The 13838-nt window shown below is 46.1% G+C and overlaps 1 protein-coding gene across 2 annotated transcripts in view; it reads right to left on the reverse strand.

The window, feature by feature from the left end:
• C6H2orf80 (chromosome 6 C2orf80 homolog) overlaps positions 1-3083 on the reverse strand; it is a 53600-nt gene extending 50517 nt beyond the window's left edge. The window contains exon 1 of one of the 2 annotated variants that reach the window (XM_075829896.1): positions 2908-3083. In XM_075829896.1, the coding sequence (XP_075686011.1) occupies positions 2908-2976 (69 nt within the window). In that variant the 5' untranslated portion in view covers positions 2977-3083. The remainder of the gene's footprint in view (positions 1-2907) is intronic. The other variant, XM_075829894.1, reaches the window with a different exon arrangement.
• Positions 3084-13838: the final 10755 nt, after the last annotated feature.

A 13838-nucleotide genomic window follows, 5' to 3' on the forward strand; every position in this document is an offset into this window, starting at 1 on the left:
GGTGCTATTTACAGGAAGGGGTGCCATTTACAGGGGGTTGCGCTATCTGCAGGGGGGATGCTGCTATTTACAGGGGAATAGCACTAATTGCAGGGGGTAGCACTATCTACATGGAACACTGGCACTTTCTCCATGGGTACTGTGTGTGGCACTATGTGGGCACTATACAGTGGTAACTGCGGCACTATGTGGGCACTGTGGCACTATTACAGTGGGCACTGTAGAACTAATACAGTGGGCACTGTGGCACTATTACAGTTGGCACTATCTGTGTGGGCACTGGCACTATCTAGGTGGGCAATGTGGCACTATCTACAGTGGTATTGCGTCACTATCTACATGGGCACTGGTGTTTTCAGGGGGTTGGAATTAAAAAAAACGAACGATTACAATTCATTCATTTTTTTAACGTCCATGAAAAACGGATGGCAAATGACGGTTAACCCCTTAGTGACCACTAATACGCCTTTTTACGTGATTCACTAATGGGCTTTAGGCTAGGCTGATGCCTTTTCACGTCAGCCTAGTCTAAGTCCTGCACGGGTCTCCCGTGCAGGCAGGAGCCGGGGCTCTGCTGTCTGATGACAGCTGAGCTCCTGCTCCAACGCCCGCGATCGAAGTTTACTTCGATCGCGGCCATTTAACCCGTTAAATGCCGCCGTCAATAGCGACCGCGGCATTTAACTTTGTTTACAGAGGGAGTGCGCTCCCTCTGTCACCCATCGGCGGCCCGCGAATGCAATCGCGGGTCTCCGATGGGGTGTCATGGCAGCCGGGGGACTGATAAAAGCCCCCAGGTCTGCCCTGGACATATTCCTGTTAGGACGCGCCGGAGGCACGTCCTAACAGATTGCCTGTCAGATTTACACTGACAGGCAATAATGCTCTGGTATACGAAGTATACCAGAGCATTATAGCAGCGATCGGATGATCGCACAGTAAAGTCCCCTAGTGGGACTAATAAAATCAGTCATCAAAGTGAAATAAATATTAATAATAAAAAGTACAGTAAAAAAATAAATAAAACCATTTTTTTCCATAAAAAGTGGTTTTATTTAGTAAAAGTGTAAAAAAAAAAAAAAAGTACACATATGTGGTATCGCCGCGACCGTAATGACTCCATTAATAAAGTTAATATGTAATTTAAACCGCAAAGTGAACACCGTAAAAAAAAAACGCAAAAAACCATGGCGAAATTGCATTTTTTTTCCATTGCCCCCCAAAAAGTCATAATAAAAATGAATCAATAAGTCCCACGCACCCCAAAACAGTACCATTCAAAACTACGTCTTGTCCCGCAGAAAACAAGCCCAAAAAATCACTACATTGATGGAAAAATAAAAAAATTACGGCTCTTGGAAAGCGACGATGCAAAAACAAATAATTTTAGTTCAAAAGTGTTTTTATTGTGCAAAAGTCGTAAAACATAAAAAAAACCTCTACACATGTGGTATCGCCGTAATCGTACTGACCCATAGAATAAAGGTAACATGTTATTTATGTCGCACAGTGAACGGCGTCAATTTAAAAATGCATAGAACAATGGCGGAATTTCAGGTTTTTTTTATAATCCCCCCCAAAAAGGTTAATAAAAGTTAATATAAAAATTATATGTACCCAAAAATGGTGCCATTAAAAAGCACAACTAATCCCGCAAAAAACAAGTCCTCATACAGCTATGTAGACGAAAAAATAAGAACGTTATAGCTCTTTGAATGCGACTATAGAAAAACGAATAAAATAGCTTGGTCATTAGGGCCTAAAATGGGCTGGTCACTAAGGGGTTAAAAAATGGTCAGACGGCCGAGAAATGGATTCAAACTTTGAGACACATGGATGCAAAAAAGCCATTAAAATCAGACAGTTGATCTGTTGTTAACTGCCATTTTTTTCACTGTCGTGTGTATGTAGCCGTCTTCACTCTTCACTCTCCCCTCACAGCGATCCATGGTGACGGAGAGAGAAGACAACTAATTGTTAAAGAGCTGTACAGGATAGATAGCTAGATAGATAGATGATAGATAGATAGATAGATAGATAGATAGATAGATAGATAGATAGATAGATAGATAGATAGATAGATAGATAGATAGATAGATAGATAGATAGATAGATAGATAGATAGATAGATAGATAGATAGATAGATAGATAGATAGACCAGAAAAGTGTTTTTTTCACATTTTTTGGGATTTATCTGCTCATAATAAAAATTCAAAACATGGAATTAATTAAACAAATCTAGAAAATGAAAGCCACATGAGTCTTGTAAAAAAACAAAAAACAAAGTGAAAATAGTTGTGATATTCAAAGCGGTTGCAACGATATCGTTTAAAGAAGTGCATATCAGAAATGGAAAATTTGACCTGGACACAGGGGTATCAATGACCCTTGGTCATGAAAGGATTAATATACTGGTGCTGCTGGATGGTGGACTATCTATCTATCTATCTATCTATCTATCTATCGCAAAATCTGCTAGGGGAAATATTCTGCGGTGCCTGAACTCTAGTTACATGAGAAGTTGCTTAGATAAAAATATTATCTCAGTGCAGTACGTCACAGTGCTCTATTGTCAATTGGACAGTCATGTTTTCTAAGTTGATCTGTTATGTGTATAGTGTTTGGCATAAAAACGTTACAAATGTTTGGCAAAGTATTTGGCATTTACATAACATATGTGTTTCTGTACATTTAGGAATTAACATGATGCATTCTGTAAGAATGATGGACAAAAGAGGGAAGGTGAGATAGAGAGAATAAGAAAAAAGAGAGAAAAAAAACTGTCGCAGCTAAATATAGACAAGACAACCACCCAGTGACATGTAGAAATCACTCTGAAATGATGAAAAATCTATTCCACAGGCCAAAAAGCATTTCTTTCTGCAGCTAAACAGATATTATCTTACCTGTATTCTATTCTTGACAGTGTTGCTGTGGCTTAAAGCAGCAGAAAGTGGATTGCATAACGCAAGCATGTGGTTTTTTTTTTCATTCTTCTTATGTTGCTATGAAACCGCATAGTTTATTACACAAAACACTTAAGCTGACTGTGAGCTGAAAGGTCTGCATTGAATTACCTGCTTTATATATCAGTGTATTAGGTTTCTAGCCTCAAAGGAAATATGACACTACAATACAGAACAAGTGGTGTCATAAACTTACATTAAATTGACATGAAAGTGTGTCATCTGACTGCATTTTCATATCTGTGGGATTTGTGTAGATTAAATTTAATACATTAAAACTTGTCAGATTACAAATATTAAAATGTAATAATCCGGCACCTAATGATTTAGAAATCCTGTAAATCTAGTATAGGACAAAAATAGATTAAAGAGGCTCTTTCAGCAGTTTATAACATCCCTATCTCATTGATGTAAATAACTACAGTTTTTTTTTGTTTTTTTTTAAAACATTTATTTTTGACCAAGTTATGAAAATTTTTCGATTTCTGCAAATTTTTTTCTAAATTGCCAACTGGCCATTTTTTTTCTATTCACAAAGTGGGTGTTTTATAGAAAAGTGTATGGCACTGACCAATCAGCGTCATACACTTCTCTTCATTCCAGCCCAGCTTGATTCACAGCACAGCGTGATCTCGCAAGATCACACTGTGACGTCACTTTCTCCCGCAGGTCCTTCACCGGAGCAACGGAAGACTGAACAGACATCGCCCCCATCTGCTGCAGATTCAGGTAAACGTCCTGGCACGATGGAGGCGATGTCTGTTCAGTCTTCCGTCGCCCCAGTGAATTACCTGTGGGAGAAAGTCACGTCACAGCGTAATCTCGCGAGATCACGCTCTGCTGTGAATCAAGCTGGGCTGGTATGAAGAGAAGTGTATGACGTTGATTGGTCAGTGCCATACACTTTTAGTTTCAATGATTTTTATTGAGAATTTACAGAATAATGAACAAACAAAGAAATGTGCATCGTCTTAAATCAACATATATCAATACAGGTCAAATATCCGGTATCATCCTGTGTACTAGTCACCAGTGCATAATATTCCAACCTTTGTAAGCATCATCAGAAAATACAAAATGGGCACATGAACAGCAGAACAAAGATAAACAAAAGAAGTTTAAAACAAACCAGCTTACATATCAATGTGAGAAGGCAGTAGAGAAGTCTCTACATTGAGAGAATGAATGTTTCATCATGTGGAAGTACAGTAAGAGCTATGAGCCCACAAACTCCATCTCTTAACAAATGTGTCAAAAGTAAAATTCCCATACGCAATAATTCTCTCATATACATAAGACATATTAATCAGCTAAACTAGTTCAGGAAGAGGTGGAGCCTTAGTAGATTTCCAATAGCGAGTTAGAACCAGGGGTGTAACTAGGAAAGACTGGGCCCCATAGCAAACTTTTGACTGGGGCCCCCCTCCCCAGGGTGTCACACAACCCCCCCTTGTAGATAGTGCCTTTTTTACAGCCCCCCTGTAGATAACGCTATACAGCCCCCTCTGTAGATAACACCAAACAGCCCCCTTTGTAGATATCTACAGGGGGCTGTAGGGAGTTATCTACAGGGGGCTGTATGACGTTATCTACAGGGGGGGGCTGAATGGCGTTCTCTACAGAGAGGGCTGTATGGAGTTATCTACAGGGGGGCTGTATGGAGTTATCTACAGGGGGGCTGCATGGCGTTATCTATAGAGGGGGCTGTATGGCGTTATCTACAGGGGCGCTGTATGGCGTTCCCTACAGGGGGAGGGCTGTATGGCGTAATCTACAGGGGGGCTGTATGCCGTTATCTACAGAGGGGGCTGTATGGCGTTATCTACAGGGGGCAGTATGGCGTTCTCTACATAGGGGGCTGTATGGCGTTATCTACAGAGGGGGAAGTATGGCGCTAACGCCATACAGCCGCCCCTGTAGAGAACGCCATACAGCCCCCCCTGTAGAGAACGCCATACAGCCCCCCCCTGTATGGAACGCCATACACCCCCCCTGTAGGGAATGCCATACAGCCCCCCCTGTAGGGAACGCCATACAGCCCCCCCTGTAGGGAACGCCATACAGCCGACCCCCTGTAGGGAACGCCATACAGCCCCCCTGTAGGGAACGCCATACAGCCCCCCTGTAAGGAACGCCATACAGCCCCCCTGTAAGGAACGCCATACAGCCCCACCCTGTAGGGAATGCCATACAGCCCCACCCTGTAGGGAATGCCATACAGCCCCCCCTGTAGGGAACGCCATAAGCCCCCCCTGTAGGGAACGCCATACAGCCGCCCCCCTGTAGGGAACGCCATACAGCCCTCCCCTGTAGGGAATGCCATACAGCCCCCCCTGTAGGGAACGCCATACAGCCCCCCTGTAGGGAACGGCATACAGCCTCCCTGTAGGGAATGCCATACAGCCCCACCCTGTAGGGAATGCCATACAGCCCCACCCTGTAGGGAATGCCATACAGCCCCCCCCTGTAGGAACGCCATACAGCCCCCCCTGTAGGGAACGCCATACAGCCCCCCTGTAGGGATCGCCATACAGCCCCTCCCTGTAGGGAATGCCATACAGACCTCCCCTGTAGGGAACGCCATACAGCGTCCTCCCTCCCAAAAAAATGCGACCTACAGTGTGTCCTACAAAAGACATGTATCCCCTATCCACAGGATAGGGGATACATGTGTGATCGCTGGCAGCGATAAGGAGAACAGGGGACCGAAAGTCCCCTGAACTTCTCCATGACTAACCTGTGACTTCCGCCGTCTGCGCAGCTCTGCCGACACAGACCCCGGAAGTCCGAGGTTTGTGATGGAGAACATCAGGGGACTTTCAGTCCCCCGTTCTCCCTATCAATGCCAGCGATCACACATGTATCCCCTATCCTGTGGATAGGGGATACATGTCTTTTGTTTAATGGCAGAGCGGGGAGATACCTCCCTGCTTTGCCGTAGTGTTCAGTGGCGTCCCGCTGTAGCAGCCATAGCGGCAGCTAGCGGAGCCTCCGGCCATGGTGGGGCCCGTGCCGGCGGGCGACATGGGCCCCCTCATGCCGCGGGCCCCGTAGCAGCCGCTACGGCTGCTACGGCGGTAGTTACGCCACTGGTTAGAACCAATTTAGCCATGACCAAAATTTTACAAACTAAGATCTTAGAGTGTGGATAGACCTCCTCCAACTGAAGGAGAAGTAAGGCTGTCTATGGTGACATGGGGACCCGAATCACAAGCAGTTCTCTCAAGAGGTCAAACACCTCCTTCCAATAGCCACAAATAATAGGACATTCCCATAAAATATGTATCAGCGTACCCTTAGAGGTACGGTTCCTCCAACATTGGGCTGTGGTGTGGGGAAACATCTGTTGGAGACGGTCTGGTGTGTAGTACCACCTTAGAACAGTTTTAGTCGCGGCCTCTGCATGGGAAGAACATGATAAGGAGGCATGTAGTAGTTTAAAAGCCTTGAGCCATTCCTTGTCTGCAAACGTTGTCCCTAAGTCCCTCTCCCACATTTTAATAGGATACGTTTTTACAAATGCGGCTTGAGTATCAATTAAGTCATATATATATTTAAGGCCTTTAGATCCCTTATTCAGTCAGCTAAATAATTTAAGGTTGCATACAGAGTCCAAGTTGTTATGTCTCACCATAAAATGTCGAATTTGGAAATACTTATACAAGTCCCATGTAGGCAATGAGTATTTGGATCTCAAACAGGAAAAGTTGACTAGTTGGTTATTCTCAAGGATCTGGGAAAGATCCATCACCCCATAGTGTTTCCACATGGCAATATTAATGGCCGGGATAACCAACTCAAGAAAATCTATGGGTATACAAGATTTGGGAAAAAGGAAGACAATCTTTGGAACATGTATGCAAATATCTCCAGCAGTGTAAGGCAGCCAAAGTAAGCGGAGATATATCTGACACACAAGGTAAATCCCAGTGATGGAGAAATAAGAGCGCTTTAAGCGAAGCTGGAAAAATATAGGAAGCCTCAATATTAACCCAAGGTTTAGTTTTATCATATTTCCACCAAGGAGAAACTTGAGCAACCAAAGTAGCTATGTAGTACCCACAGGGCCGCCATCAGGAATTTCAGGGCCCCCTACAGCTAAATTTTCTGGGCCCCCCTACCGTGGCACCGCCTGTTAACGGTACTCCGTCCAGCACTATATCATGGTACCCAGGGCCGCCATCAGGGGGGTATTATGGGTACTGATGTGAGAGGCCCGGCCAAACCTAATTGAAATGGGGGCCCGGCAACTGCCGCGACTTGTCTTTGGTAGAAAAAAAACAGGCCCCTGCAATGGGGCCCGTTTTTTTCACCAAAAGAATGTCGTGAGCTGCGGGCCCCCCTTTCAATTAGGTTTGGCCGGGCCTCTCACATCAGTACCCATAATACCCCCCCTGATGGCGGCCCTGGGTAGCATGGGGGTCGTCATGGGGGCCGTAAAACACTGCCGCCCGTGCGACCGATCGCGCGCACCCGCAAACTCCCGCGCATGCGCACCCGCGACCGCCTGCAACCGCGCACCGAATTTTGAGGCAGATTTTGACCTGCCCACACTATCTTGCCGCGTCTTTTGCCCGCGGCGATTGAGGACAGCAGACAAAAAACGCAGGGAAAAATGCATTTTCTGCCTCCCATTGATTTCGATGGCAGGTCAGAGGCAGAACCGCGGCAAGAAAGGATGTGCTGCTTTTTCTTTTTTCCGCGACTGGCTCCCATTGATTTCAGATTAAATCAATGGGAGGCGGTTTTGGAAGTTGTTTGGTGCTGATTCTGATGCAGTGTCCAAGTCAATATCAAGGCCCAAAAACTCTGTGAACTGGGCCTTATTGTTAGGGCTTATTCAGACGAACGTGTAATACATCCGTGCAACGTGTGTGATTCTCGGACCTATGTTACTCTATGGGGCCGTGCGGACTGTCAGTGATTTTCACGCAGCGTGTGTCCGTGTGTCCGCTGCGTAAAACTCACGACATGTCCGATATTTGTGCATTGTTCGCGCATCACGCACCCATTGAAGTCAATGGGTGCGTGAAAATCACGCGCAGCAGTTCCGCAGCAGTATAAACTATGAATGAAAACAGAAAAGCACCACGTGCTACAAACATACAAACAGAGTGTCATAATGATGGCGGCTGCGCGAAAATCACTCAGCCGCGCATCATACGCTGCTGACACACGGAGCTGTTATGACCTTTTGCATGCGCTAAACGCCACGTTTTTGCGCACACAAAAAGCACACGCTTGTGTGAATCCGGCCTTAGGGTAGGAACACACTATGCATGAACACTGCGGATTTTATGCAACACATTTTATTGTGGAAAATCCGCAGCGTATTACAGTCGCAGCAGAGTGCAAAAATAATGGACCTGCAGTGTGGCTTTTGGCTTTTTAAGCCGCAGCATGTCAATGTATTCTGCAGAATCGCTGCTCCTCTGTTGCGGAAATGCTGCGGTTCTGCCGCAAAAAGCACACATGAGAAAAAAAAAAAAGGCACTTTTTTAAATTTATAAAAAAGTTTAGACTTACCCCGGCCGTAGTCCTGGTGACGCGATCCTCTATTCTTAGCGCAGCCCCGCCTCCTGTCATGACGTTTCATCCCATGTGACTGCTGCAGGTCACATGGTCTACAGCGTCATCCCAGGAGGCGGGGCTACGTTCAGAAGAGAGAGATGCGTCATCGAAACTACGGCCGGGGCAAGTCTAAACTTTTTTTTCCCTGCAGGATTCCAGCAGCGGACACGCCTCACAAAACCTGCGCAACTATTTGGTGCGGTTTTGCTGGCGGAATTCCCTGCGGCTACCGGGGGCGGATAAGCTGTGTAGTTTTACTCTGCATATCCGCCTAGTGTGTCCCTTATGATGTCGCTCCTGGAGCTGCTGCCGGTCTCTAAATAGGCAGAGGGTCCAGTAGAATTTGGAATTATTTTTTTTTGTGAACCAGCTTAAAAAAATACAAAACTTTTGTGTTAGGGCCTGTTCACATCACCGTTCGCTTCCGCTCCGTCTGAGGTTTCCGTCGGGTGAACCCCGCAACGGAAAGTGAAAGTGACAGCTTCCGTTTCCGTCACCATTAGCGCAGTCGACTACGCTATTGATTCCGTCTGAAAACCTGCCGGAATGGTGACGAACGGAAACCATTAGCGATGTTTCCGTCACCATTGAGATCAATGGTGACTGAAACAGAAGCTGTGCTGTCACTTTCACTTTCCGTTGCGGGGTTCACCCGACAGAAACCTCAGACGGAACCCCGGAGCAGAAGCAAACGGTGATGTGAACAGGCCCTAACACAAAAGTTTTGTGTTTTTTTAAGCTGGTTCACAAAAAAAAATAATTCCAAATTCTACTGGACCAACTGCCTATTTAGAGACCGGCAGCAGCTCCAGGAGCGACATCATAAGGGACACACTAGGCGGATATGCTGAGTAAAACTACACAGTTTATCCGCCCCGGTAGCCGCAGGGAATTCCGCCAGCAAAACCGCACCAAATAGTGGCGCAGGTTTCGTGAGGCGTGTCCGCTGCGGGAATCCTGCAGGGAAAAAAAAGTTTAGACTTGCCCCGGCCGTAGTTTAGATGACGCATCTCTCTTTTATGAACGTAGCCCCGCCTCCTGGGATGACGCTGTAGACCATGTGACCGCTGCAGCAGTCACATGGGATGAAACGTCATGACAGGAGGCCGGGCTGCGCTAAGAATAGAGGATCGCGTCACCAGGACTACGGCCGGGGCAAGTCTAAACTTTTTTATAAATGTAAAAAAGTACCTTTTTTTTTTCTCATGTGTGATTTTTGCGGCAGAACCGCAGCATTTCCGCAACAGAGGAGCGGCGATTCCACAGAATACATTGACACGCTGCGGCTTAAAAAGCCGCACTGCAGGTCCATTTTCTTTGCAGCGTGTGGATGAGATTTGTTCATATCTCATCCACTCTGCTGCGACTGTAATACGCTGCGGATTTTCCACAATAAAATGTGTTGCATAAAATCCGCAGTGTTCATGCCTAGTGTGTTCCTACCCTAAGGCCGGATTCACACGAGCGTGTGCTTTTTGTGCGCGCAAACACGTGGCGTTTTGCGCATGCAAAAGGTCATAACAGCTCCGTGTGTCAGCAGCGTATGATGCACGGCTACGTGATTTTCGCGCAGCCGCCATCATTATGACACTCTGTTTGTATGTTTGTAGCACGTGGTGCATTTCTGTTTTCATTCATAGTTTATACTGCTGCGGAAGTGCTGGGCGTGATTTTCACCCACCCATTGACTTCAATGGGTGCGTGATGCGCGAACAATGCACAAATATCGGACATGTCGTGAGTTTTACGCAGCGGACACACGCTGCGTGAAAATCACTGACAGTCTGCACGGCCCCGTAGAGTAACATAGGTCCGTGCGAGGCGCGTGAAAATCACGCACGTTGCACGGACGTATTACACGTTCGTCTGAATAAGCCCTAACAATAAGGCCCAGTTCACAGAGTTTTTGGGCCTTGATATTGACTCGGACACTGCGTCAGAATCAGCACCAAACAACTTCCAAAACCGCCTCCCATTGATTTAATCTGAAATCAATGGGAGCCAGACGCGGAAAAAAGAAAAAGCAGCATGTACTTTCTTGCCGCGGTTCCGCCTCTGACCTCCCATCGAAATCAATGGGAGGCAGAAAATGCAATCTCAACGCGGCAAGATAGTATGGGCAGGTAAAAATCTGCCTCAAAATTCCTTAAGGAATTTTGAGGCAGATTTTTTTGGCCTGCAAAATACTCTGTGTGAACAGGGCCATACATAAATAGCACTTTGAGACACTTTACTCACCGTGTCAGAAGAGCTGCTCCCACTCCAGTCCTCTTCAGGCGATATCTTCGGTCCAGATGTCGTCCTTCACCTCCAGCCTCCAGAAAATGGCGAGGATCGTAAAACTGCTGCCGCGCAACAACTAGACTCCTCCCCCTCTCCTTACGCAGCCACGCTCTGAAGGACGAGGAGGCGGAGTCGGACGAGGAGGCGGAGTCGGAGGCGGACGAGGAGGACGAGTCGGAGGCGGGCCAGCAGGTAAGTAGACTGCGCCGCTGTCCAGTGTGGCTGTCCTTCCCCCTAGATCTTGTGTTGCGGGCGCACCGCCTCCCTCTCGGCGGCGCGCCTGGTCGTTCGCGCGCGGTCGCGCGTGGTCGCGCGCTCGCTCATACGCGCGCAAGCGGGCGGTATTTCGCGGCGGTGATAAGAGGGGGGCCCGCAGCTCACGGCGGTGTTTCACGAGAGGGGGGCCCGCAGCTCACGACATTGTTTTGGTGAAAAAAACAGGCCCCATTGCAGGGGCCTGTTTTTTTGTACCAAAGGCAAGTCGCGGCAGTTGCCGGGCCCCCCTTTCAATTAAGTTTGGCCGGGCCCCCTACACTACTACCCCTGATACCCCCCTGATGGCGGCCCTGAGTACCCATGTATATTCGGGATCCCCATCCCCCCCCCAGTTTTCTGTCAGAATGTGAGAGGCAATACGAGGTTTCTGTTTTGCCCACACAAATTGTGATAGGATTTTTAGGATTTGTTTGAAAAATGTCTTGGGAAGATGTATGGGAAGGGTGCGAAATAAATATAAAAGCTTTGGAAGTAGAGGCATTTTAAAGGAGGTGATTCTACCCATCCAGGAGATCTCACATTTTTGTAACCTGTCAGCTACACTTTTTATGTCGCTAAGGAGCGGTATAAAATTGGTCACATATAAAGACTTATGTAAAGGAGTCAAGTGAAGCTCCAAAAATTAAATATCATCTGTCCTCCAATCTAAGAGATATTTGGTTTGCAAAATGTGTAATGTGGACGGAGATAGACACAAGGGGAGAATCTGTGATTTTTGGGTATTAAAGAGGCTCTGTCACCAGATTTTGCAACCCCTATCTGCTATTGCAGCAGATAGGCGCTGCAATGTAGATTACAGTAACGTTTTTATTTTTAAAAAACGAGCATTTTTGGCCAAGTTATGACCATTTTTGTAGTTATGCAAATGAGGCTTGCAAAAGTCCAAGTGGGTGTGTTTAAAAGTAAAAGTCCAAGTGGGTGTGTATTATGTGCGTACATCGGGGCGTTTTTAATACTTTCACTAGCTGGGCATTCTGATGAGAAGTAACATCCTCTTCTCTTCAGAACGCCCAGCTTCTGACAGTGCAGATCTGTGACGTCACTCACAGGTCCTGCATCGTGAGGGCCACATCGGCACCAGAGGCTACAGTTGATTCTGCAGCAGCATCAGCGTTTGCAGGTAAGTCGATCTTACCTGCAAACGCTGATGCTGCTGCAGAATCAACTGTAGCCTCTGGTGCCGATGTGGCCGTCACGATGCAGGACCTGTGAGTGACGTCACAGATCTGCACTGTCAGAAGCTGGGCGTTCTGAAGAGAAGAGGATGATACTTCTCATCAGAATGCCCAGCTAGTGAAAGTATTAAAAACGCCCCGATGTACGCACATAATACACACCCACTTGGACTTTTACTTTTAAACACACCCACTTGGACTTTTGCAAGCCTCATTTGCATAACTACAAAAATGGTCATAACTTGGCCAAAAATGCTCGTTTTTTAAAAATAAAAACGTTACTGTAATCTACATTGCAGCGCCTATCTGCTGCAATAGCAGATAGGGGTTGCAAAATCTGGTGACAGAGCCTCTTTAAGCTTATATAGAGAAATATTACCAAATAACTGTATGCATTCTAAGACTGCCGCCAGGGAAGTCTCCGGTTGTGACAAAGACAAAAGGATGTCATCAGCATATAATGAGATAGTATGAGTTAGGGAGCCAACCGTTATGCCATGTACATTTTCATGTACTCTCAGCATCTGAGCAAGGGGTTCCATAGCCAGTATGAATATGAGGGGTGATAGAGGGCAGCCTTGTCTCGTGCCGTTAGTCATTTTAAAATCATCCGATAATACTCCATTAATGAAGACTGTTCTGTCCTCACCAGCTAGTCCAGTTATTTACGTAATAATACCTCTTTTTTGTCTTTGATTACCAGTACAGATATTGCAATTGCTTATTCTTGTACCCCATCTATATTGTATTATATGGTTATAGCACCATCTACTGGTGGTTTTGTGTATTCCTAGATTGTAGTTCTCTATGTATTATGGGAAAGCTCCTGAGGCATTGTGGGTTATTTCCTGTTCCTGTTTGTGTATGAGTAGCAGCCATTTTCCTCATCATGCCAGTTCTACCTCAAGTTCAGTGCCAACAGCCTGTTCTAAGCATAGTCGGTAAGATCAATATCTATATGTTATATACTGTGGTTCACTGTATGTTTTGCTGTATCAGATATCACATTGTCAGCTTGCAGTATTACCTCATGTTATAATGTGTGTGTGTAGCAGATTATATGTATCCTATGCACTGTACAGTTGATATATTCTGAATACTACTGTTATTTCATCCTATAGTTTCACCCTTTCCTGTCTACCAGCAATAAAGAGAAAGATTACAGTTTCACAGCCTTTTTCTTAAGAAGACAGGGGGTTTAGCTACATGTCAGATTACACACCGTTCTAACGTGTATGAGGACAGAATAGTGAAACGACTGCTGAGAACAAGCTCAGAAGATCAGACCATAGGGTGCCCGCCATTATCCACGCAGAGCATGCATACGGATATCGCAGCAACCTCCTAACGGTCGCATCATGTCTCAAAGTCGAGCATCTTCGGTCAAGACAAGGTCCCTGACAAGTGGCTCTAACAGGACATCGATCAGGGAAGCTGCCGCCATTGCCCGCGCAAAAGCTGAAGCGGCAAAAGCGAAAGCCAGCTTCGCAGAACGGGAAATACAGATAAAGCTAGAGAAAGCTACATGTCAGATTACACACCGTGCTAACGTGTATGAGGACAGAA

Source organism: Rhinoderma darwinii, chromosome 6 (assembly GCF_050947455.1).
Source record: "Rhinoderma darwinii isolate aRhiDar2 chromosome 6, aRhiDar2.hap1, whole genome shotgun sequence".
Lineage (NCBI taxonomy): Eukaryota > Metazoa > Chordata > Amphibia > Anura > Rhinodermatidae > Rhinoderma > Rhinoderma darwinii.